This window comes from Crocodylus siamensis, chromosome 5 (assembly GCF_052110815.1).
Source record: "Crocodylus siamensis isolate JL-2025a chromosome 5, ASM5211081v1, whole genome shotgun sequence".
NCBI classification, from domain to species: domain Eukaryota; kingdom Metazoa; phylum Chordata; order Crocodylia; family Crocodylidae; genus Crocodylus; species Crocodylus siamensis.
In genome coordinates, this window is record NC_143399.1 from 140,177,841 (window position 1) to 140,203,034 (window position 25,194).

Consider the following 25,194-nt stretch of genomic DNA (forward strand, 5'->3'; position numbering starts at 1 on the left):
GAGGACCTGGGTGGCTTCTTGTTTACAGCACATGCATGCATACTCTCCCTCTGTGGTTTTTTGTTTATTTCATTTTAAAACCACTTCCCAGTCTTGCTTTGCTTTTTATTTTGTATGTATATCCAGGCTGCACTTCAACACAAAGAGCCCGCATTCTTCATGCTTAGAATTTCCTGTGCCTTGCCTTTTGCTCTAAGTATGTGCTATCTTCTGCTGCTGATTTCCTGAGCCAAGGGAGAGAATAGTGAGGGGGAAATGGCACTTGCTGAGAGGGACTTCTGGAGAAAAAACTGCTGACAGTGGCCATGCCATAACCCTAGTAAAGGGTGTCCCTAGGTTTAGAGTCATTTGGGAGCTAACTCATTCATGAAGTGTCAATGCTTTCGTTGGACTGAGGTCTCCAATCAAATCTTGACTTAAGAGTTAAATGGCTTTTCTCTTGTTTTTTTGTGGCTTACAATGCTTTTCCATTTTCAGAAATCAAAGCTGCTCATAGCAATACCCACAAAGTATACACTGATGTTTTAGGTAGAGTATGGCTATAGTCTTTGGAGGAAACGGGGGTGGAAACAAGTCACTCAGTTTGATCAGCGAGTCATAGCCAGAAATCCCCAAAAGAAAACAGCAAGCAGAAAAGATTCTGTTGCAAATAGGTAAGTTCCATGAAAATTTAATTTAATTTGTTTGGAAAACATCTGCTGCAGGCATCTCGTCAGTCCTTGTACCCTGCCAAGTATTAATCCTCCTCAGTGCAGGTATTAGGAATATTGAACTGTTCTTGGAAAATCTGCCAGTATTCTGATATAAGCATGGCTTGCTGCTTTGTGTATAAGGCAAGTTGACACTGTTTTGAATATTTTGGAGGTTGGTTATTTCCAGTGCCTTTGTTAATAACTCTTGCACTGTATAAACTTTGCTGCATCAAATTTAAATTCTAAAAGTTAAAAGAAGTCCTTTGTGCTGAGTCTTCCTGTTAATAGTGTGGTTCTGCAATAATGAAAAGTGAAACTAATCGTGATTGTTGCATGAAATATCCATGCCAAGGAGGAAAAAAGTGAAGCATGAATCTTGGCTTTATCTAATGTGCTGTCCTGAATAGATTCTTCTCCCGTTTTCTAACTATAAAGTACTCCATTGTGCTTGTTTCAATAACAGATTAGAAAAATCAGCCTTGTATCACTGCACCTATCCCTTAGTTTTTATTTGGTACCAATTTTTAAAAGCAGTGCAACTCATACCCTATCCCACAGATGTACAGGAAGAAAGCATTTTATTCCAAAAAGGTGACTGACGGGGTTTTTGTTGAGGACTCCTACACACTTGGCTGTTTAATACTCGTACTATCTTGCACACCTAATAAAATCACTTGTGGAATGGATTATTCCTTAATTTGAAAGCATTTAGTGGACAAGTAATGTAGGATTTTGCATTTAAGTAATTTTCTAACTGAATAAATGTCACTTCCAATTACAATGAAACTTGATCAAAACTTCACTACTTCAAAGATGACTGCAGATGTAAATAGTAAAAGATATTTTCTAAGGAGAACATATTGGGCTATGAAATCTTTTTTGCCTGTTTACTTCTAGAGGTGGCAGAGTTGTTGTTTAGGGCAGGGGTCAGCAAATTCTATTGTGGAGCTACTGGATCTGTCCAACAAAGCTGGAGGGCTTTGTAAATGCCAATGGCTTTCAACCTGTGGTGTGTAGAGCCCTTGGGGTCTGTAGACTGTCTAAGGAGTCCACAAAACATGACTATGTTCAATTAAAAGTATGTATGTGAGTACCCACACTTACAATTCAACATTTTTTTAGGGGTCTGCAAATGAAAAAAGGTTGCAAATTACTGGCCTGTGCCCATACCAGGCAACTTCCAGCTGTACCCATAGCATTGCTACTTGCTCTTGTCTGATACAGGCCATGTGCATTAAGAAAAGAGAGCTTTTCTTTACTCAAGCCAGGGCCAGGGAACTAGAAATAATGCTTGTGCTGCCACCACTTCCCGCAGCTTCCAGTCTGGAGGTCTTCAACAGGGCTAGGCAACTAGAAAGTGTCTTCATGCTCCCACCATTTCTTCCTGCTGGTCCCCCACCTACTGCCAACTGCAGTGTGAGCTCAGATTCCAACTGTGCCTCCACAGCAGCTGGAGAGGAGGAGTAAGTTATAGATATGACCCTGGAACAACTGCTTGCCAGCTGGAAGCTGTGCACGTGCTACATCTGGGGAGCAGGAGTTTGGCAAGTGGTGCAGCAGTGGGCACAGCTCCCATTTGTGTGGCTCTGGGAGGGACACCAGGAAAGGCCCATTACAGCTGATGTGCAACTGAATCTGTCCTGCCTGCATTGGACCAGACCCAGGTTGTTCTTGGCTCTCAGTCTGTAAAAAGGTGCCAGCCCCTACCTTAGGGTATACAATAAGATAGGCAGAAACATGTATTTACTCCATGCCGGAGTCTTGAAACAGCAGAGTGGAACTGTTAGAAAGACAATAATGGTCCTTGGTGGTGATGATGGTGGAAAACCCTCAGCACTGCTCTCTTTAAACTGTGAAGAATAGAGTCATGAAAGAGCATCAGTGAGGTTAGATAAATGAATACCCACAGCATCACTGATACTCATCTGTAAAGTACCTAGAACTCTACAAAAGCACCTAAAATGGTGGGGCATAGCCACAAAGGCTACTCACAAAGTTCCCTTAAGTTAAATTCTTAACAGAGATGGGAGGAAGGTCCCAACTTGTTTTGGGGGGGGGGGCGGGGGGGGGCAGGGATCAATGGGTGTTAACCAGCATTTATTCCTTTGCATACCTGCCCATCAGAGATATTTTGTCTTTAGTAAAATTTATGCTTGATTTAAATAAAAATGTTTGTTCCTATACAGGAGGTGCTCTGTTCTGATTTTAACGCGTGTCATTTCAACTAAATTCTGACAAAGATTTCTGAGTGGAATTGAGGAGAGGAGCATACATCTAAGAGGTCTATTTTAGTTAGAAATGTGAAGTCCTTGCATGTCAATCACACTAGTGCTATGAGAGTGAGCCTGTGGTTAATTATATAAATATAGAGGAAAAAAAAGCACACTAGGTTACAATCTGGTCCTCAGGTTTAAGTTGACATAATTGATCAAGTCAGTAGTGTAACATGTTTTTGTTTTTTGGGGTAGGGGGGTTATGTTTTGTTTAATTTTTCAACCAGTTTTACTACATCCAAAAAAAAAAGCAATACTGACATTTACCATAGGTCTGCATTACAAATAAATAAATTAAACACCCAAATTAGAAATGAAAATCACTGTAGCTGCCATAAACATTGTGCAAGTGAAAACTAGCAAAGACAGTTTAGTAACTAACTCCAGATTCCCACCTCCTTGCAAGGTCACGTTTTAAAGGTCTTTGGGCCTGATTCTCATTTAAGTTATCGTAGTTTAACTCCATCTATTCACATGCTTCAAAATTACTGATGTGTATGTGGTGATTAGAATTAGTTCCCTTTCTTGAGTCATGTGTCAAAAATGAGATTAGTTGACTCATTCACCATAGTCCTAATTTAAAACACTTTTAAGTGAGGGTTTACATAGATGTATATATTCTACTGTACTTTACTAATGGCAAGTGTTCACACTCCAAGTATGAAAAACAAATGGTATTCAGTGCAGCATTTGTCTGGCAGATTCTAAAACAATTTGGTAAAGTAACTTGGTGCTCCCATCATCATTAACACTTCTTTCTCTGACACTAAATCACAATTCAGAGGCTTTTTTAAATGCCAGCAGTATGTAAAATAGTTTGCTACGCTGATTATAATCTCTAAAATTATTTGTTGTCAACTTCAGGCAGACAAGATAGTGACCTAGACAAAAACCAAACCCATAACATTCACCAGTAAGTTTTAAAAGCTAATTTTATAGAATGATTTTTTGTTGTTTTTAAAATTAACAGCACCAGCACTGTAACTTGATCAAGGAAAGCCAAGGACACAGCTATTCAGGCTCAAAAATGCCAAATTAAAGCTGTGTGCGCATCAAAAAGGTCCTTACCAGAATCAGGAGCATAATTCAACTCATCCTAGATTCTGAATGAGACATGACACTTGGATATAATGTGCAACACATACAATGTCTGCCAGTGGCCTGATATATGCATATTTTGGTCAAAACTAGCAAATTAACTTTCTACTTTGGTTGGACCAAATCTATTCGATTAATTACAGTCTTTCAAGACAAAAACACTAAAATCATTAGTAGGTAATGCATTATTCTGTGTAATTTTAAGATTGGCTAAAGGGGAGTGCAGTATCAGATAGCTGACAGCACAGCCCACCAAAGATTTTAGTCTTTTCAGCTTCCCAACCCCCCGCCTTTGTTTAGTCATCCAACGGTGAAGTGGAATTTTAAAAAGGATATTCTTTCAACACATTGTATATGTGGCATATTCTAAATTTCTTACTCTTTTTTCCTGCCTCTCTCTTTTAAGTATCTCTTTTCTGTCCTTTCACTAGATGCTTAAACTTATTGATGCATATATGTGGTTTGCTTGCTTACTATTATCCATAGTAATTTTGTAAGTGTGGTTGCTTAATTTTGATGCATAGGTGATGATATTTACATAACTATAAACCCTAACTTCTCTTTTGAATCAGCTAGAGACTGAAAGACACATCTTGGTGTTTTGCCCATTCAGAACCACCTCCCAAAAGAAATCTAGATGTGAACAATTGTTTGCTTGTTTTTCCACTTACTCTTAACTTTATGGCAGCTATAGTAGTTACAGGCCATGTCATCATTCTCTTACAGCTCTGAGTGTTGAACTGAAAAATGAAAACAAGTGATCCTACCTGCTAGGAAGGATATTGCCATTCTCTGCCCCTTTACTGGGTAAGATGGCTTGACTATTCAGTCAATTCAGACTTCAAAAAAAACACTTACTACTAGTAAGGAGGAAACAAATGAACAAGAAGCAGTATCAAGTTTGCAGTACTGTCTCCTTGCTTTCTCTCTAAAGTATTCTATGTTGCAGCTAATTTTTTTGCCGCCTTTCTCTCCTCAACACCTTCATCTTCTTCCCATCCATTTTTTACTGATTCATCAATTAAAGACCGTCTCTCCATGAAACTATTTTTAGGCTTCTACTTCTATCTTAATCACTTCCTGCAGAGACATTAAAGTGAGAAAATCTGCCCTGAAAGGCTCACATTTGCCACCCTAGAAACTGTGATGAAGATCCAGATGGTACCAGGACAAGAAAGACTGAATGCTGCCTGGGACTAACTATGCCTTTTCTTTACAACTGTAGCTCTCGATGGTGCAGTGTACTAAAAAGTGATTCTCATAATATGGTCAAACTTCAGGTGAGGAATAGGAAAGGAATTTAAATTCATTTTTATCAAATGAGATAAAGCATTAATGTTTAAACAGTTAGTAATAATGGCACTGCAGTGGTACATTTGAGGAGGGAAAAATATAAACGTAGGAAGTCTGTGTATGGCCTCTTGCAACCTAAAGCAAAAACAGCCTTAAATTGTTCTTTTAAAACAGCAGCAGCTGGGAGTCCTCTGAAATAGAAGCAAAACATCTTCCTTTGGAGAAGTAAAAGTGTATCTTAAGAAACAAACCAAACCACCAGAAATACTGATGGAGAAAAATCAGCAAGGAGTTTAGTAAGAAGAGACTTCCTGCATCTCCCTCGGTTAGACTTCAAGTTCATGTTTCTTAAATCCTTGAAATTAAGCACGTAAAAAAAATGCTGACTATATATTCATAGTATGTTATTTATTCCCAATACACCCAAGATGCATTCATTCTATATTTTTCACTCAAATCCTGCTTAAAAGACCCTTTTTTAAAAAAATAAGTTTATTTGCTTGATTAGCTCATTTTACCAATTCAAAATGTGTACAGATAACAACTGAAATTTCAGAACTTGATTTCATATTTTAGTTACATAGATGTAAGACGTTTCTGCTTAGCAGGAATTCCAGTTGCTCTGAATTCTTCTCTTTGCTTTAGATATTCCATTTTGCATTCTTCATAAAACGCTGGGTCTTTGTAGCTACAAAAAAAGACATAATACAAATGATACCATGGCTTCAGTCTTAACTGAAGAACAGGTATGTATACAACTGAAGACAATACTATCATCACTAATTAATATTGTGCTATGGTGACTGTAAACATTACGTGCAATTTGTGTATTAAGCATCTGAAGTTCAGATCTGCATCTACCCTTCCAGCATTGCACTACTGGACAGAATGGCCCTAAAGCATGACATGGCTGAAGGATGCAACAAAGCACATCTGGAAATACAATCCCCAGAAGGGAAAGGCATGAAGGGCAAGTGGGCAGGGGAGCAAGGTGTGGGGATCAGGCTATCTACCCACCCACCCACCCACTTTTTGCTGCAGTCAGGGACAAAATTTAAGACGATCCTCCAGTACATAGATTCTATTGGAAACTTGTTATAATTTTCTATGCAAACTTTTCTGTATAAAGAACCTAATTACTGAAATTTGAAGTCATCTTGGATTTCGGTAAGTATGGTAGTTTATGGCACCTGCCACAGAAAAGAAAAATAGGAAAAAATATCATTCTTTCAGACTCTCTTTGATAACAGTCAAGGAAAAGTTTAACAGCTCAGTGCTGCTCTCTGACACCAAGGTAAAATACTTGTCCCCCTACCACCACCATCTGTAGCAATAGTCCTAATGTTATGAACCAGTTTTCATAAATATGAGACAATTTTCAGTTAAAAGAGGGGAAAAGGCATCCTTCAATTAGTCCCATCTGTTTCCCATTTGTAGTAATACCAAGTGACTGCCTTTCTTCTTTGAACATAAATGTGTCAAATAACTCGCTCTATAGTAATTTCATACATGATAAATATGAACCATGTAAAATATATTAAGTAATAAACCTGGCTTTTTAAGTCAAGGGTCTCAAAGCTATAGCCCATGGGCTAGATGGGGCCTGCAGAGCTGTTTCAATCAGACCAGTGGCCTGGAAGGGCCAGGAATTAAGAAGTGGGGACCACCCTGGGACTCCTGAGTATAGAGCTCTGCTGGGAATGCATGTTGGTGGCAGTGCAGTAAGCAATAACTGTGTCAGTTCTCATGCTGCTGAGTTCCTGTCCCACAGGAAGCCCTGCAGTCAGATCTGACCCACAGGACTGGGAGAGTTTGACACCCCTGTCCTAATTTAAACTACTTAATTATTAAAAAAAAGAGATGCTCTAGGTTGACTACAGGTACTTTTTTCTGTCTCTGATCCAGAAAAATAATGCTTTCTTCTAGGAGATGCACTAAACTAGGTTCAGTTGTGGAAAACTTTAAGTCATATAATTTGCAAACCTGCGTGAAGGGTTATCTTCAATAACTCCAGAATAATTTGGAAAATGAAGTACCTTTTTTGAGACTTATCTTGACTCTGAATAATGAATATGAAATGCTGCCTATAGGAATTATTTTCCTTTTTTTTTTTTTTTTTTTTAGTTAAGATCACGAGAGTAACATATATGTTTTGGAAAAGCAACGACTAGGCTATGTTGACTTACTAGGCAGTTAGACACTCCTTCAGTGCTGCATTTTCCTGTTGACACTTTACCACCATTAAAAAGCCAGTCTCTTGGCAGCATTTAGTAAAATCTGAAACGATAAAAAAACATACATATGTAAATTTGGCCTCTCCCCTGCTATGAATCTCTATATGGCAATACAGTAAATCATTACGATTTTAGATAGATTCATTTGGGGGTCACCTATCTGGGCAAAATGACTACAATGTAATTGGGATAACGGAGACCTGGTGGGACTCCACCCATGACTGGACCACGGGTATAGATGGCTATACTCTGTACAGGAGGGATCAAGTTGACAAAAGGGGTGGGGGCGTAGCTCTCTATGTCAAGTAAAGCGATGCGTCCTTGCAAACTGACACTGGCACCCACGGTGGATGACTTGAGACCCTCTGGGTTAAAATCCGTGGAGAACATGGCGCAGGGGACACTATGGTGGGGGTCTACTACAGACCCCTACCCAGAGTCAAGGGGTCCCAGGAGTTCACCAGGGAACTGGCTGAGGCAGCACAATCCCAGCGTATGGTTGTCATGGGAGACTAACTACCCAGACATCTCATGGGAAGAGCGCTCAGCCAAATCCGAGTGGTCGCAAAGCTTTCTCTCGTGTGAACGATGACCTCTACGCAGGAAGTCTATAGGCTGACAAGAGGTAAAGCGCTGCTCGACCTTGTACTAGCAACAAGGGATGACTTAATTGGCAACCTAAAAATTGAAGGGAAGCTGGGTGACAGTGATCATGAACTCATCACCTTCACCATCTGCCGTAAAGCTGGCAAGTCAGTCAGTTGTACGGAAGTCCTCGACTTCAGGAAAGCTGACTTTGACAAGCTAAGGAGGCTTGTCACAGAGGTCCTAAAAGGCCACAACCCAATGGAGAGGGCAGTTCAGACGGGTGGTTGCTCGTGAAGGGAGCAATCCTGGATGCGCAAGCAAAGTCTATCCCGTCTCAGAGGAAAGGCAGCAAAAGGGCACAAAGCAGCCCCCTTGGCTCTCCAGGGAACTGGCGGACCTCCTGCATCTTAAAAGGAAGACCTACAAAGGATGGAGGACTGGAACTGCCGCCAAGGAGGAATACTCCGCCTTAGTCCGGACTTGCGGAGAGCAAATCAGAAAAGCCAAGGCTGCGATGGCACTCCAACTAGCTACAAATATCAAGGAAAATAAAAAGTCCTTTTTTTAGATATGTGGGGAACCTGAGGAAAAGGAAGGGCAACACCGCACCCCTGCTCAACCAGATGGGGCAACTGACAACTGACACTCAGGAAAAAGCAAACTTGCTAAAAGGGTACTTTGCATCAGTTTTTCATCAGCCCCATGAGACGGCCCTGCCCACTGAGTCAGGGAAGCCCAGGCGAGGGAGATTCCTTGCCCTCCACTGAAGCTGACCTCATGAAGGAACACCTCGACAGGCTGGATACCTTCAGTCAGCTAGCCCTGATGGGTTATACCCAAGGGTACTTGGGGAGCTGGCAAGCTTCATAGCTTAGCCCCTGGCCCAGATTTTTGAGAGCTCTTGGTGCTCTGGTGAAGTGCCCAAAGACTGGAAGAGGGCCAGTGTCATGCCTATCTTCAAGAAAGGGAGGAAAGCAGATCCAGCAAACTACAGGCCCATCAGCCTGACCTCTATCCTAGGGAAGGTCATGGAAAACATTATCAAGGAGGCCATCCTTAACAGACTAGCTGAAGGCAAAATCCTGAGGGATACTCAGCATGGGTTTGTTGTGGGTGGTAGGTCTTACTTGACCAATCTCATTTCCTTTTATGACCAGGTGACTTATTACCTGGACAAGAGGGAAGAGATCAAAATCGTATACCTTGACTTTAAAAAAGCTTTTGATCTGGTATCCCACGATCACCTCTTGGCTAAACTGGCTAACTGCGGCCTTGACGTCACCACAGTCTGCTGGCTGGGGAACTGGCTCCATGGTAGGACCCAGAGGGTGGTGGTCGACAGGAGTCAATCATCTTGGTGCGCTGTGACCAGTGGGGTCCCACAAGGCTCTGTCCTAAGGCCTATTCTGTCTAACATCTTCATCAATGATGTGGACATTGGTGTCAGAAGCGGACTGGCCAAGTTCGCCAATGACACCAAACTCTGGGGTAAAGCATCCACACCTGAGGACAGGAGGGTGATCCAGGCAGATCTAGACACTCATGAAATGGGCAGACAAGAACCTGATGGTGTTCAACACCAAAAAATGCAAAGCTCTCCACTTTGGGAGGAAAAACCTGCACCATGCTTATAGGTTTGGTAGTGCTATGCTGGTTAGCACTACAAATGAAAGGGACTTGGGGGTCACGGTTGACCACAAGATGAACATGAGCCTTCAGTGTGATGCTGCAGCTAGTAAAGAAGCAAAACACTGGCTTGCATCCATAGACGCTTCTCAAGCAGATCCCGGGATGTCATTCTCCCGCTGTACTCGGCCTTGGTGAGGCTCCAGCTGGAGCACTGCGTCCAGTTTTGGGCTCCGCAATTCAAAAAGGATGTGGAAAAGCTTGACAGGGTGCAGAGGAGAGCCACAGACATGGTCAGAGGTCAGGAAAACAGACCTTATGATGATAGGCTAAGAGCAATGGGGCTATTTAGCCTGGAAAAGCGCAGGCTCAGGGGTGATCTTGTGGCTACCTATATGTTTATCGGGGTGCTCACCAGGATCTGGGGGAACATCCGTTTACCAGAGCCCCCCAAGGGATGACAAGATTGAATGGTCACAAACTCCACTGTGACCGGTTCAGGCTGGACGCAAGATAGAATTTCTTCACTGCCCGGGCCCCCAAGGTTTGGAACAGACTGCCATTGGAGGCGGTTCAATCACCCACTTTGAACACCTTCAAAACACATTTGGATGCTTAGCTTGCTGGGATCCTATGATCCCTGCTGACTTCCTGCCCCTGGGGCAGGGGGCTGGACTCGATGATCCTCTGGGGTCCCTTCCAGCCCAAATGTCTATGAAATGGCATGAACCCCATTATGTTCTGGGGGTCTGTCCGGTGTCATTAATATGTTTTCTTGTACCGATATGGTATTGTTCAGTCTTGTTGGAAGGCCCATGTTATGCTTTATCAGTTTCTGTCACTTTTATCAGTGTATAGATTGTTACGCTTCCAATGCATATCTTTATAATTCTGGACACGACTTAGCCAAGGAAATTCAGGCTTAGCCAAGGAATACATATCTAAGAACAGCTGCTACTTCCAGACACAGGCAGAAGGAGATATTATTGGGTTAGACACCTATGGCATTTGTCTGCCTGTAGTGGGGAAATCAGCTCTCTACAGAAGAACCATTGGAGAGAAACGGTCAGTCATAGCAAGAGGGACACTGGGAGACCAGAAAGTTCTGCAGGGTACCGAGGTCTTGAGCAATTAAAACAGTGCTGATGAAGGGGGCTGGCTTGGAGTTTTCTTCAAGCCTAGCTATGATAGAATTCAGGTCTTTTGAATTTTTCCCAAGCTGAAGAAAGGTCAGAGGCCTCAGTACCCAGGGCTAGTCAAATCAGCAGAAAGGCTGATCTCTGAAAACTCTGGTCAAATTAGCAGGCTGAGCTCTTAAAAAAACAGCTAGGACTCTCAAGAACGCTAGTGTGTAGCTGGATGAGGGAGCAAGAAAGTATTTGTTTTCTTTTTCTGTCTCTCTTCAAAGTTCTTATTAGTTTTGTTCATAAATTATTTTTTGCTACATAAATCCTTTTGCTCTTTTGTCTTCTTAACGATTGCTTATGGAAAGAGTGATCTCTGGGCCAACCCCAAGCTAGCCCTTTTGACAAAAAAGAGGACCTAATGTTTCCTTCAAAACCCAAAGTGGAAGCCACCTAGGATTGGCAAAGATCCCTTCACTGCAGCCATGGGGTCTAGTATAAGGGTAGTAAAGCTGAGGCTTGCAGGGATAAGGAATTATCCCAGGGCAACCTCAAGCCTGATCTTTGAGCCAAATAGTTGGCCAGTGGGGAGAAACTTGGGGTTCCAGGGGTTGCTCACAAAAAGGTTTGAGACAGCAAGTTCTGAACTTCTGGAAATTCAAACTTCACATCACTACACTTCAGTCAGGGATGCACATCATACTTCTTGTTTTTTTAATATCTGCCATGTAACAGAATCTACTCTTTTTAAATTAAGCACTCTAAACTTGATGCTAGTGTCTGCAGATCATATAGCGTTGTAAAAGAAAACCCACAGTGTGAAACTATACTGCTTTCTACCTTTGTGGTGGCTGAAAAACAATTAGAGCAATTAACTCCTAACTACCTGTACACCACTTGAGTGACATTTATTCTGCTAGCTAATTCTGATTTTTCACTCCTATACATGAGAAGTGCTTATGCCATGTACTAAGTTTGCTTGGTCTCGCTGCTTTTTGATCAATGGCTGGCTTTGAGCTCTTAAGTTAAAAATTAAGAATCTGAAATAAAATGATACTGAAAGCATTTTTGAAACCAGATACCTTCCCTAGTCGCATGCAATGCGGAGATTCCTTTTCTGGCAGTATCTCTACCTTTAAATAATATGCAACAAAATGTATCAAAAGTTTGCAGTGCATGAATTAAGCTGAACAAACCACTACATACTTCTGACTTTAGATTTGTTTCGTATACAATTAGCAATGGAATAAACATTTTGTCATTCATCAGGTCTGATTTTCAAGTATAACCACAATTGGCCTGGACCCTTTAGCTATTTCTAAGAACTCTGGACACCTAGACGCTTGCCCGACACCTGCTCCGATGCATTCCAATTAAAACACTCCAGCAGCCATAGTGTCATGTGTATTCAGCATTCCCACATTTCAAAAAGGTGTGTGTGTTGGGGGGGTGGAGGGGTGCTTTAACTAAAGCTTGTTGAATAAGCTTTAGCTAAATCACCTTGCTGCCATTTTGAAGCATGGGATGCTGAACACATAAGATGCTGTGGGTGCTCTAGCATGGCTCCTGAGAGCCATTCTAATTAACCCCACCCAGCCTGAAGCACATGTAAAGATGCATTTTGTCACTTATTTGGCAACAAGGTTTTAATTAGGATTTTTCCTTCAAATCCTCTAAACCCATTAACATGATTCATATACTGGGATGCTGCTAACACCAACAACCAGTTTCTGAAATTGTAGAGAATTGCATAACACATCCAACTCTAAAATCCCTTCCTACTTTTCTTACTGCCAAGTTGCTTTCATAATGAAATGGTTTGTGAAAGAGAAACATTAATTACTCTATTAGTGTTAATACTAACGGTGTGAAGGATAGCTGATAGAACACTAACAAGAGGAGCTAATAACAAAGGTTTACATTATTAGTGTTAAAGATCAGGTAATCTAAGATAGTTAATGTTCTAGTGCTTTTATGATTAGGGCTTCCAAAATTACCAAGCACAATAATTACAGCATGCTAATACAGTAATGTTGGCAGAAATTACTAAGCCAATTAAGCACCGCTTGGCTATATCATCTCTTGTGGAAGGAAGTCTCATTTTTTTCAAGCAGCCCTCAAAAAACCAGAGCTGTGGCAAGTTAAGGTCCAGTGCCATCACCACTACCCCATAGTACTTCTGTCTTTTTTCAAAAGCCCTTGAATACCAAATGTACGTGGGACACTTCCAAAGATTGTTTCAATAATTACATTAATGAATCAGCAGTATAGGCTTTTTTTTTTTTTTTAAACGAACTCAAAAAAAGCAGGACCCTTCAGGCTCACACAATACGAAAAGTAAAATAAATTAGGCATGCTGAACACTGAACATGCACCTCCCTTGCTCTAATCTCTACCTCCCTAAATTGCACATTAATATATTCAAAAATGTAACTTCTCATGTTTTTTGCACACACTGAACTAATGCAATGTTGTTAAATGATAGCAAGCCATTGACTCAAGATTTTAGTATATGAGGAAATACTTGTTTGTAACTAGTGCCAAAATATAAGGCAGCAAGTTCTGGCTATGTACAAACATAGGTAAGTTTACTCATCATCAGTCCTAAACATATTTTGAAAAGGTCTGAACATGGCTTCTTAAAATGTCAGGCTGTTTACTGTCCATGAGCAAGATTTGCTCTGACCCAAATGCAAGTGTATGTGCAATTCAATAGTTAATAGTCTCTCTCCCACACACACACCATCATCATGCTATCTTCAGATCAGTCTTGTGACTGAAGAACAACTAAGCAGAAGCACACATAACCAGATGGGCAATACATTTTAGACATATGAATGTACCAATATCACCATATAAACAACAAAGCAATGCAGATGTTCTACAATGAATTTTACCATGAATTCATTAGCACTGAAAAACTTTTTAAAAAAAAGTGAACTTAAAGGAGGTATTTGGGAGAACAGAAGATGACTTATGCCCAAGAGAGCCTTTTCACATAGAAGTCAAGTACTTTAGTTAAGAGCTGGATTGTGCACATTTATGTTTTAGATTGCAAATTATCCATGGATATATAGTGTGCAATTTGTTTTCTTACTTTTTTTTTTGAACAAATAGTACCCCACATTTTATGAACAGTATTGCCTATAAACTTAGAAATATAAGAGATGCAAAATAAGTTGTAATAAAAAGTGTAGGTAGTCCCACTGTTTTAAAATCTATGGCTTTTTTTGTTGTCGCTTGGAGTACTTTTACAGTGTGCTCCTAAATTGCCATTTCCTAAGACGGTTATAGTCAAATAAAAAAAAAAAAAGTGTTTCTCTCATTAAAAGCTGTTTCAAGCTTAAGATTCGTCTTGGTGAACAATCTGATTCATAGTCCCTATAGACACAGGCTTAAGTGCTGTGCTGCTTTTTTTTTGTTATAATCATTCCTTCTGGAAGCTGTGAAGTAAAAAGAAGGCAGAAGACAACAGGAGGTCCCTCTCACTTGTTAGTTCACCACAGCCTTGATTGGTTAAAGGCGTGATGTCCCCATGAACAAACCTGAACTGCAGTAGCAAGCATTCCCTAGTTTCAGAAGGCCATGGTTGTGGTACATGGCCATGCAAGTAAAAAGCATCATTACAAAGTGATAAAACTGCTTCAAGCTATATAGCTTTAATGTTGCTGATGCTTAACAAGGAAAGGAAAATGGGGCAGGAGACAGCGTATGAGATTCCCCACATGAGTACACGCTATCTAATTAGTCCTCCCTCCTTCTATTCCTAGCACTTGAGAAATCCTCTAACAGCAGTGTAAAAGACTGGGATGCATCACATGTTTGGCCATAAATGTTCATCATAAACTTACTAGTAGACATGAGAGTGGGGTTATTTTTAGTTATATTCCATTTTATATAATCCTCCCTCCCCCAGTTAACCAGTAGCCTCTAAAACACTGATCAGAAGTTCATTTAAAAGTCTGAATTTGGGAATAACTGCATAGGTTGGGCATGATGCTTTCAAACGTAATGCCAACTCAAAATGACAAAAATAGAAATTCATGTTCAGTCACCACCACATTTTTGGTTCTGGTGATTCTGGTATTGGAGAATGGTATGGAGCCAAGTGTGAAAAAGGCAAATACAAACAATGTAATTACAAAAATATAATAGCAAATTAAACCTATGAATTTAACAGTTACTAAGAGAAATCAGAACTTTGGAGGGAGTCTAACCCTTTCATACACTGACTACAGCTATTCCCTGACATTATAGTCTCAATAAGGAACAGGTGCTCTTTCAATACTGATATCAGTTTTGTAAGGCCAAGAAACAGTATATGTAAATAAAAATACAAAACAGATTTGAGGTGGAGACTGAAGTACATAAAACAGGGGTTTTATTAATTAAAAAGAAACCTGCTAATTTGTTTTCAGTGGTTTTGGGAATCGCTGCAGGTAATACGTAGTTCCTCCTACAGGACCCAGTCAGGCATCTAAAAGAGCACAAAATAAGGCAGCCAGTTTGTCCAGTGTTAGGTACTTCGGATGAAAACCTGCCCTCACTGAAATCTATGGCAAAACCACCATTAAACTTGCAGAGATGAGAATTTCAGCCTCTTACTTCCAAGCTCCCCAGTCAACAACTTGCAAGTCATACTGGCTGTCTTTTGGGACAAGGAGAGTAACTTTGCCAACTATGGTGAATTTAGCTGAACTTTGCAATCTGTTTGTGAATTTCAGAGCTAGGTTTCAGCTGGGGAAAAAGGCAAAAGTAGAAGTCAAAACAGTCTTTGCGTATCTTCAAACTACTAATATACTAAACCACCCAAAGAATTAATTTTGTTTTGATGTTTTGAATGTGAAATTTTAACTTTTCATTTTAAAAAAGTTAAAAAATTGATATCCATTTTTAAAAGGTAAACATGGGTCATGTAATCTAAAATGAAAGTCTTTAATTTTGAATGAATTAAATGTTTCAGATTAACATGTTTTCATTTTACCAACATAGGCAAAAAAATTCCCATTTTGGATTGACTACAAATTCAATTTTTGTTTTGTTGTGGTGGTGGTGGTGTTTGGCTTGGTCACTGAACTGAACCACCATTATTTCACAGATGTTTGAGCTGTCAAGGAAACCTGTTCTACCTAAATAAGTATTCTCCGTTTGTCACTCTGCAAAGCTTCTTATCCGAAGAGTCTGCCTGCACGGGTGTCCACACTGGCTTGCTAAACCACAGACATCCAATTAGTATGCAAGAGCTACTACTGTTTGGCTTTGATCCACAACATGGATGACTGTTCCTGCTGTTGGTACAAGCTCAGACACAGAACATCAGTGACCAGCTAAGTGAGTAAATATTACAAAACAAAGAAAGGCTGGCTAGAGGTAAACCTCAAAAAGGAGGTGTGGGGGAAGGAGTGCCACCAGAAAGCACCATGTTAAATGAATGAGAGCTCCTCCCCCGCTAAGAAAGCAGTCAACACTGTTGCTAAATGACAGGAGGCATCTACATCTGAAATATGCCCAATGATGAGGTAGATCCAGCACTGCTTGGACACTGCAGCAGAAAGCACTTCTGAAGAGGCTGGCCATGGAGTCTTCTCTTACCCCAATCAATGCAAATAAAATATTTTAGTAAACATTCATAATAAAGGCAGAGAAAATGTAAATACTGCACTAGATCAGAGAATGCTTTGCTTGGATTACAGCAGCATCTCCCAAGCTGTGAGGTGCCCCTCCGCAGGGAGGGCGCAACTGTCCATATGCATGCGAATCATGTAATTGCTGTATGTTTGCAAAAGTGATGAACAAAACCTGGCAGCTGAATTAGGAAGGCATGAGAGTGGCTGATTTCACTGTGGTATAGTGTAAACCACAAAATCTTAGAAAACAGTGGATTAGAGCTTCTCCATCAACCAAGCAAAGTGGCCAGTATTATGAGGATATTGTGATATTTACAGCTCACCAATCTTTGTCAAAAATTACAGGGATACAAGAAGAGTGCTTTGTGTTGGTGGTTTAATTTGAATGCCTATTGTTCATTCTCCAGTAATAGTTAATACTTATAATGCAGGAGAGTTTGGGGAACAAATAGAAAACAAAATGAGAAGAGTTAAGACCATATGAGGGGTTCTTTTATCTTTTTGCGGGGGGGGGAAATCAAGGTACAGAGAGTCTCCAAGTGGGGGGGGGGGGGGTGAGTGGAAATAGCGAGCATGTGCACTTGTGCATGTATGCTTTAAGATGCAGGTTTTTCAACCTGAAACTAACAAACATTAGAAAGACACTACTGTCTTTACCTGAATCCAAAACTAATTCAAATTTAAACCAACCTTCCCCCCCCCCCAATAATTAGATCCTGTACATGGAACATTATAAATTAGTTATAATTTTCCATGTATAGTATCTAATTCTGGAGAGTTGGCTTAAATGTGTCCTATCCTCCATCCTTCCCCCACCACAGCAGTGAGGAAAGAAATGGCAGGGAGCAAGCAACTGGGCCTCTTTCATTCTTCCCCTACTGCCTGCTCACCCTATCTACTCTCCCTGCCTTCTGTCCCCTCCCCATAATGCCTGTGCCTGTGCACCCATCCCCCTGCCCTCCCTGCAGCCACTTACCCTATATAGTGGCTCCAGCTCCCCCCAGGCTATACATTGTGCTGTCTGCCATCTCCCCCCATGCTTGCTTACTTGTTACATGCCCTCTTCCTGGTGCCCTGTCTACTGCCCTGTTTCTCCCAGCCACTTGCTTCCCTCACCACTACTTACCCTATGTGCGGTTTCCCAGCTCTGGTCCCATCCAGGTGGCTACTCAGGCCAGAGCTGTTCCCCCATGCACCTCCTGGACTGCATGATACATAGGCTCCCCCCTGCACTTCCCCCTTCCCCACCACACACACCATCCCAAGCCAGCCCAGTCAGACAGCAGCAGCAGCTGCAGCTCTGGCCCTGGTCCTAGGCTAAAGCAGCCAGTGGCTGCAGCTCTAGAAGCCATAGCTGCCTGCCCCCGAGCCAATACCTGAATCCAATACAAGACTTTACCCCCAAACTATATTTGGGGTGGGAGGTGGAACAGAACATGTTTGTCTTGGATTCAAGTAAATCATGTAAAATTATAATTTGTTTAAAAAAAACAAACCAACCTCCTGTATCTCTGAGTTTCTAAACTTTTAGACTAGCAACTGTAGAAGAGGTTTGGGTGCCCCCCCAAGTTATGTTCTTACTTCAAACAATAGGGGGTAAGGATGCCTTTTCAGGACCAAAAATAAATTCTATTATAAGAGGAAAAACTTGTTGGATGTCAGCTTAAAAAGGCATATCAACATCTGGTGCAAACAGTTATAAATCCATTACACCAGATGAAGTTGTATCACAGAATATTTAAGCAAGGTGCAGGTTAACTTTAAAATTTTCTTGCAGCTTACTGACCAACTGCCGAAACCCTACCACTGCTGCAGATGTCAAATGTTCAGTAGGGGAGATGACACAAGGCATTGAGGTTTTTCTTTAGTGGTCTACTTGTCACACATGAAGTTCAGGGGTATGCAGGTGGTCTCTACCACAACAGACTGATGTTCCAGTGTTTGGGGTTGGGTCTTTTTACACTGTCATATTTGAGCAGGTATAGAAATTCTTATTAAAAATATAAAATTGAAAGGTCTTTAAAGCAGGAAAAAGAGCTAGCAAATAATCTCCTCCTCCCCAATTTTAAAATGGTTTAGAAAGCTGGAATTCTCCCATTTCAAATGAAGGGATAAGTCAGAATGCTACTATGTTTTTGTTTTTAAGGAGTAACATTGCTTTCTTCATTTTTAAATCACTTATGTTTTAATGGTAATTATGAAGTTAGCAAGTATGAACTGACTCTCCCTATTAACAAGATGCTTAACACTGACAAAATGCGCATTTCTAAATTATGATTTATCATGTCTGAATAGGTAGAATAGAAATATAATACCCATACATTGATACAAAGAGAACAGCATCATAGTGAGTTAAGCAATTTTATCAGAAATTACATTAAACAGCATCTCTGAAATTGTCATTATTTTGCATATTCACACCAAAAACCATAGGCAGAAACCTGAACATGTTAATGACCATATTAAATACCTTGCTAATAGATCATTTTAATGATAATATACAGCACTTACCTACAACTTTACACTGTCAGCATGCTGTGCAATCTAATTATTAGATGAATTCAAACAATTGTTGTACATTCATTTTTAAGGGGTTTTTAACGTTTAAAAAATGAAGTATTCCCCATTAACACGATAAACTGATCTTCTCAGATCTGGCTATAGTTTATTTAAAGACTTTACAATTTTACTACTTAAGAACAAGTCCTGTGGAGGTGTTATCTCACCATTTATATTTTCTCAACACTTATGATACTGCCATCACACTCTTACAATAAAAAAGAGTTTATCATGATCTAGACCAGGTTTAATATTATATCTCTATCATTTCTTTAAAAAAGAAAAAATACAAACGTGTATAAGATTTGCATCACACTCTTAGAACTACAGAACAGAAAAAAAGAGCATCTAGTTCACATTTAGAAGAGGACATAAACAGGACTTTAAACATCTTACAAAATATAAAGTTTGGTATCATTTTAATATTGCCAGTGTTTTATGACAGTTATTATGCTTTTAATTTTGTATTAAATTGGGATTTATTAGCTTGTTACTTTGAAGATTACTCAGTGTGCACAGAACAGATTTACTGGTGCATCTAATGAGCCAGGGAGGTAGTAGGATGAACATGAAAAGATTTTTTTTACACTGTAGAGCATGAACTATTTGATATTTCTGACACAGTACAAAAGAATGCTTCTCTGTAAATTGATCATGGTTCAGTTAACATCACTGAATATCTAATACCTCCAACTCAATTAATTCTCACCTGATTAAGATCAGTCTGATATTCAAACTAAATCAGCTCTCCAGTCAAGTAGAAATCAATATTTCTGATTTTACTTTTAAATTACAACAACAAATAAAATATATGCATCGTCAGTATGCCAGGAGTGGCTTCCCTATTCTAGTCTACTATGGCATGCATAATACAGCTGATTAAAGAATTATTCTAATTTGAGCAACAATATATATAAGAATCAGATTAATCTGAATACAGGGAGATGGAATGAAGTAATTAAATGTATCTTATATAGGGCAAACAGAAAATTGACATAAAGTAAACTCCAATTTTTTAAAATGAACTTCTGTTATCTGATCAACTAGATTATTTGCCTTCATGTAGTCCATATGTTATTAACAGTTTTATTTATACATTGCTCCCCAATATTCCAAGCTAAACCGACCCACACAGTTATCTATGAACTGGTGATGGCATTCAGAAAAATAACCAGTACGTAGCATGCTTTACAGGGTTGGGAGAAGGTTAAAGCTGAAATTCCTGAAAAGGGGTGTTATTCACCATTGTCAAAAGCCTGTTTCCCTATCCTAACAGCATTCCCTCAGCATCAAATGGCAGTCTTCACTTGAAGTAGATGTCATCAGGGATCCTACAGTACACTGGAGAGTATCTCAGACGCCAGCATGAAATGCTGAGGAAGTCACATGTCTCAGATACCCACACGAAACACATATGAGAGCCAGCATTTGGAAATAATAATGGGTATTTTTGGTGTTTGCTATTGTCAGTAAGTGGAGTTCTTTGAACAATCTGCCTTCAGTTGAGCCACTGCATGTATCAAGATACTGGAAACCAATTTTAAATAGTTCAAATTGTAGGGGACACATACTTAGGAACAAAGAAACTGCAATGCCGGCTCAGACCATTTCATCCAGTATCCTGTCTCTACCAACATCTGCTTAGGATAGCTACTTAGATAAGAAGGTACGTGAAGCCCTGCAGTAGGCACTACGGAACAACCACATGACGTTCTCATTTCCCTCCTGCCTGATCTTTAATGTAGCTATGAAACACCAAAGAGACAGGGGAGGAAGATGGCTCATGTGCAACTGCAGCAGTAGTATAGTCAGCATAACCCACCACAGACTATTAGCACTCGTGACCACCAGGCTGAGAAATTAACTGAAGGACTGACATCTTAGAATGAGAATCCAGGATGCTTTATAAAGAAATCAGATGAATTTTACTAGCAGCCTGTGAGGGAGTGGGGCCTAGGAGCGGCTGTGTACTCCCTAGTGCCCCGCTACCGTCACTTCAGCACCCTCTGATTCTCGCCTGCCACGTCTTTGATGACAATTAAGTTTATATGGGAGGCTGCCTTTATCCCCGGGTGAACAGTACGTGTGTTCCTGCCCCTACTCCGTATGGGGTGCCTCTGCGCACCCCTGCCTTAAGGGCTATGCGTGCCTCCTACCTCCCCTTTAGCATGCCCCAAGCCTCGCAGCTGTTCCTTGGACGTTGTTTGGGTCCCCTGCCCTTCGGCGCCCCTCGGGCTCGTCCTGACCCGGTGCCCCTCTCTGGCACCCTGGGCCTGTCACCTACTTGGTGCCCCCGGGGCTTGTCACGCCCGGCGCCCCTCTCCTATCTCCCTGGACCTGTCCCGCCAACTGGCCGTCCCTCTACCGACGCCCTTGGGTCGGTCACACGCCTGTCGCCCTTTTACCAGTGCCCCTGGGCTGGTTAAGCAACCTGCACCCTTTATACCAGCGTGGCGACCTGCACCCTGCTACAGGCACCTCTGGGCTTGCCGTGCCCAGGCCTCACCCCACAGGGCCTGTCTCTCTGGTTTATCTCGGTCCTTGCCCTCTGTGGAGCCTTTGCTGCACTTCCCGTGCTTGTTACCCTTGCTGGGGCACTTTGCCGCGCCCCTCGCGCCCGCGGCCCCACTCTAGGGCCTGTCTTGCTCCTTCTACGCACCTCGCCCTGTCAGGGGCCTCTCACCCACCTCTGGGCTATCCCACCCCTCTCGGGGTCTTTGCCGTGCTTCTAGCCCTTGCCGCCCTATCTGGGGCCTCGCCTACTCTGGGGGCTCCACCGTGCTCCTCGCGGTCGGGGCTCAGGTGGCCGTAGCAATCCCTGGCCCCTTGACCCTTTTCTGGGTGGTTTGCCCCACTGGGCAAAATATCGCCCTTACAGCCTGGGGTCCGAAACCCCCGCACACTGAGCCTCTCTGGCACCACACCGCGCCTCTCCAGCGCAAACAGTAGTGCCCCACTGGCACTGCTCACTGTGCCACTACTGGGCACCCAGGACCCCCAGATTATTGGGGAGCTCCCGTGAGGCCTCCTCACCCCTACAGCCTCACCCTGTCCTCCGGTCAACTATAACTGAAACTCGAGCCAACTGGCTATAACACAAACACCACAGAGCCTCCCCGCTCATAATGTAAACTCCAAGCCCCCTCTAGGGCTCCCAACCATACCTCCCTTTAGGGTGTTCTCATCCCTGGCATCATCGCAGCTGGTCAGCGTGGTAAGGCTGCGGCCCCCAACTCTGGCTGCTCAGCTCTGCCGCAGAGCTCCCACTCATGCAGCTACCAGAAGGGAACTGCTGGTCAGGCTCCGACCTGGGCTGTTTATAAAGGCCCGGCCCTGCCCCCTTCTGGCCACCTGGTCGCCCCTGGCAACCGGCACCTGAGCTGCCCTGGTGATTGGCAGCTCTGTCAACTTCAATCCCAGTCACAGGGCACCTACGTGACCCCGTGACACAGCCCTACAAATCTCAGACAATTATGAGGGGGCTCTAGGTCCAACCTTATGACATCGCTCCTAAATGCTTGCAACAGCATGCAGAATGGTATTCATTTGCATCACTTCTGGACTAAGACTGCTTCTCCTTTAGCCTCCAAGAACAAATGGTGAATGTTCTCCAAAATATTTTGGTTATTTCCAAACAGCTGCTCACACCTCTTTTGGCATCTTCTTGAGACCATCTCCTTTCTTCTAACAAGCCAGGAAGCTCTTGTTTTTATCTTGCTTGATTTAAGAGACATAAGGCAACACAGGAATGTCTTTATTTTCTTGTTTGTTTACCAGACACATCAGCATAACTCTGGAAGTTTGTTAATTTTTCATTCCTCTACTGCCTTTGTAATAGCTACACACAATAGAATCTATTTTATCTGCTAAGCATTTAGATACCACAGTTCTTAGGCACTTTCTTATGCAATGCAAAATAAAATGCACAAAGAAGGTAGATCTGGAACTTCTGTTTCTATTTTCATGACACAAAAGCCTAGACCTGAAACATTCAGTGAAAATGAGAAGGCAGGAAATATTTTACGCCATGCAGAAAAAGCCTATGAAACTTGTCACCAAATACCATAATTGAGGCTGAGAGTTTAGCAAAACAGACTCAATGTTCAAATGGATAGCAAGATTATCTTCAGCTATAAAAATCAGAATTAAAGCAAGATGCTTAGCTCAGGATGGAACCTGCTTCTTTGCAATGAGGATAAAGGCAAGATCATATGAATGCTGACAGTGCTCCAGTGCCCTTCCCACAATTCCCCTCAAGTGAAAAACAAGTTCTCTTGCAATAGGATGAGTAAGACTCACAGAGCAAGAGCCAAGAAGAATGCAAAGGTAACACCTGAAACGGGGGAATAAAAACAATTTATTAAAAAAAAAAAAAAGTTGGCTCCTCAGTGAAAGCCACCCAGCCTCACAGCCTGCCGGGGTAAGGGGGCAGGGAAGCAGGAAGGGGAGTAGCCAAGGTGGCAGCTGCTCCCTTTGCTGCCGATTGGCCAATGGCTGCCTTTCATACGATCCCAACCCTAGTCCACCAATCAGTGGTTAGGGGCAGGGTCTCATGAAAGACAGCCCCCTGCCAATCAGCAGGGAAGGGTGGGGCCACCTGGGCAATCAGGAACAGGGGACCCTGCCACAATAAACCAGTGAAAATGGCAGCTGGTGCCACAATCGGTGCATGAAATTATCTATCTGTGACCTCCCTGTATATGACAGAAGCAACTTCAACCTATTAGACCAAGGTGATTTAATTTTTCTCCCCACACTATACTATGAATATCTGACATCAAGTCTTACGGTACCCTATGCTAGAAGAGGCAGAACTAGAACAAATGCAAGCTTCCCTATGGCTACTGCCCATCAATGCCTGCTCTTATATGAACTTGTAGTTCAGGGCATCCTCAGTCCCTATTTCTTCATCTCCTTTGGAAGCAAATGTCCCATTTGGGCACAAACTGAAAAGTGAGTGCAACAGAGTACACATAACACAGCTGCCTCATAGTGACTGCTGGCTGAACTTCAGCCTCAAAAAAAAAAAAGTCAAGCTATAAAAGCAGATTTCACTACCAGCAAATTGGGATCACATTCTGAAGACAAGACCTTTTCTCACCACCAGATGGAGATAAAGCTGACAGCTTAGTCCACTCCAAAACAGAAACTGCTACATATCTGGAATCTTTACAACTATAGCAGCTATGGCTTAAAGCATGCACTTTTGTATTCAATGTAAATTACTGTACTTTCCTTGGAAGGATCTTCACTATTCAAAATTAAAGACAACAAGCAGAAAGTACAAATGGTTGTTTCGTTCTTGACTGAACAAAACAAAAGTGGCAGAACAAGGAGCAATGGTCTCAAGTTGCAGCAAGGGAAGTTTAGGTTAGATATTAGGAAAAACTCTCTTACCTAGCACGGTAGTAACACACGGGACCAGATTACCCAGAGAGGTTGTGGACTCTCCATCCTTGGAGATTTTTTAAGACCTGGCTAGACAAAGCCTTGACTGGGATAATCTAGCTGGGGACCATCCTCCTTCAAGCATGGGGTTGGACCAGATGACCTCCTGAGGTCCCTTCCAACCCTAATTTTCTACAATTCTAAAAGCCCCAGTTAGGCTCCAGAGCAGCGAGAAATGTGTGGGTGAAAGCCTGCTGCACCCCCGCTGCCCCGAAGCCCCCCAAAGACCCCCCAGCAGCCGTGGACACCCCCACCAACCCCCAGCACAGCCGGAGGCAAGTGGGGCCCATGGTGGGACGGGGTTAACCCCTGAGTGGGAGGAGGTGGCTGAGTGGAGCCGGGCCAGGTCTTGCCTCGCCCAGGCCCCTACTTCGCCCAACCCCCCCAGGAGCCAAGCGCCAGAACCGCGCAAACAGGCTGCGCAAACAGGCACGCTTGTCTGCTGGTGCGTGAGTTAGCGCCAAGTTCATGCAGGAGGGCCCGAAACCCTGCTTGCAAACCCCCCAGGGTAGGCAGTCCCAGCCATAGCCAGCCTACCAGAGCCATGACACAGATGGGCACGCGCTGCACCCCTCGGGTCCCCTCAGGCTCTGCAGCACCCCCCCAGCACCTCAGAGACGGTCACCCAGATG

At 42.3% G+C, this 25,194-nt stretch overlaps 1 protein-coding gene across 2 annotated transcripts in view; it reads right to left on the bottom strand.

The window, feature by feature from the left end:
• Positions 1–5,749: 5,749 nt before the first annotated feature.
• CMC1 (C-X9-C motif containing 1) overlaps positions 5,750–25,194 on the bottom strand; it is a 66,964-nt gene continuing 47,519 nt past the window's right edge. For both annotated transcript variants that reach the window (XM_090046491.1, XM_090046489.1), the window contains 2 exons: positions 7,543–7,633; positions 5,750–6,044 (listed from right to left, as the gene is read on the bottom strand). In XM_090046491.1, the coding sequence (XP_089902617.1) occupies positions 5,933–6,044; positions 7,543–7,633 (203 nt within the window). In that variant the 3' untranslated portion in view covers positions 5,750–5,932. The remainder of the gene's footprint in view (positions 6,045–7,542; positions 7,634–25,194) is intronic.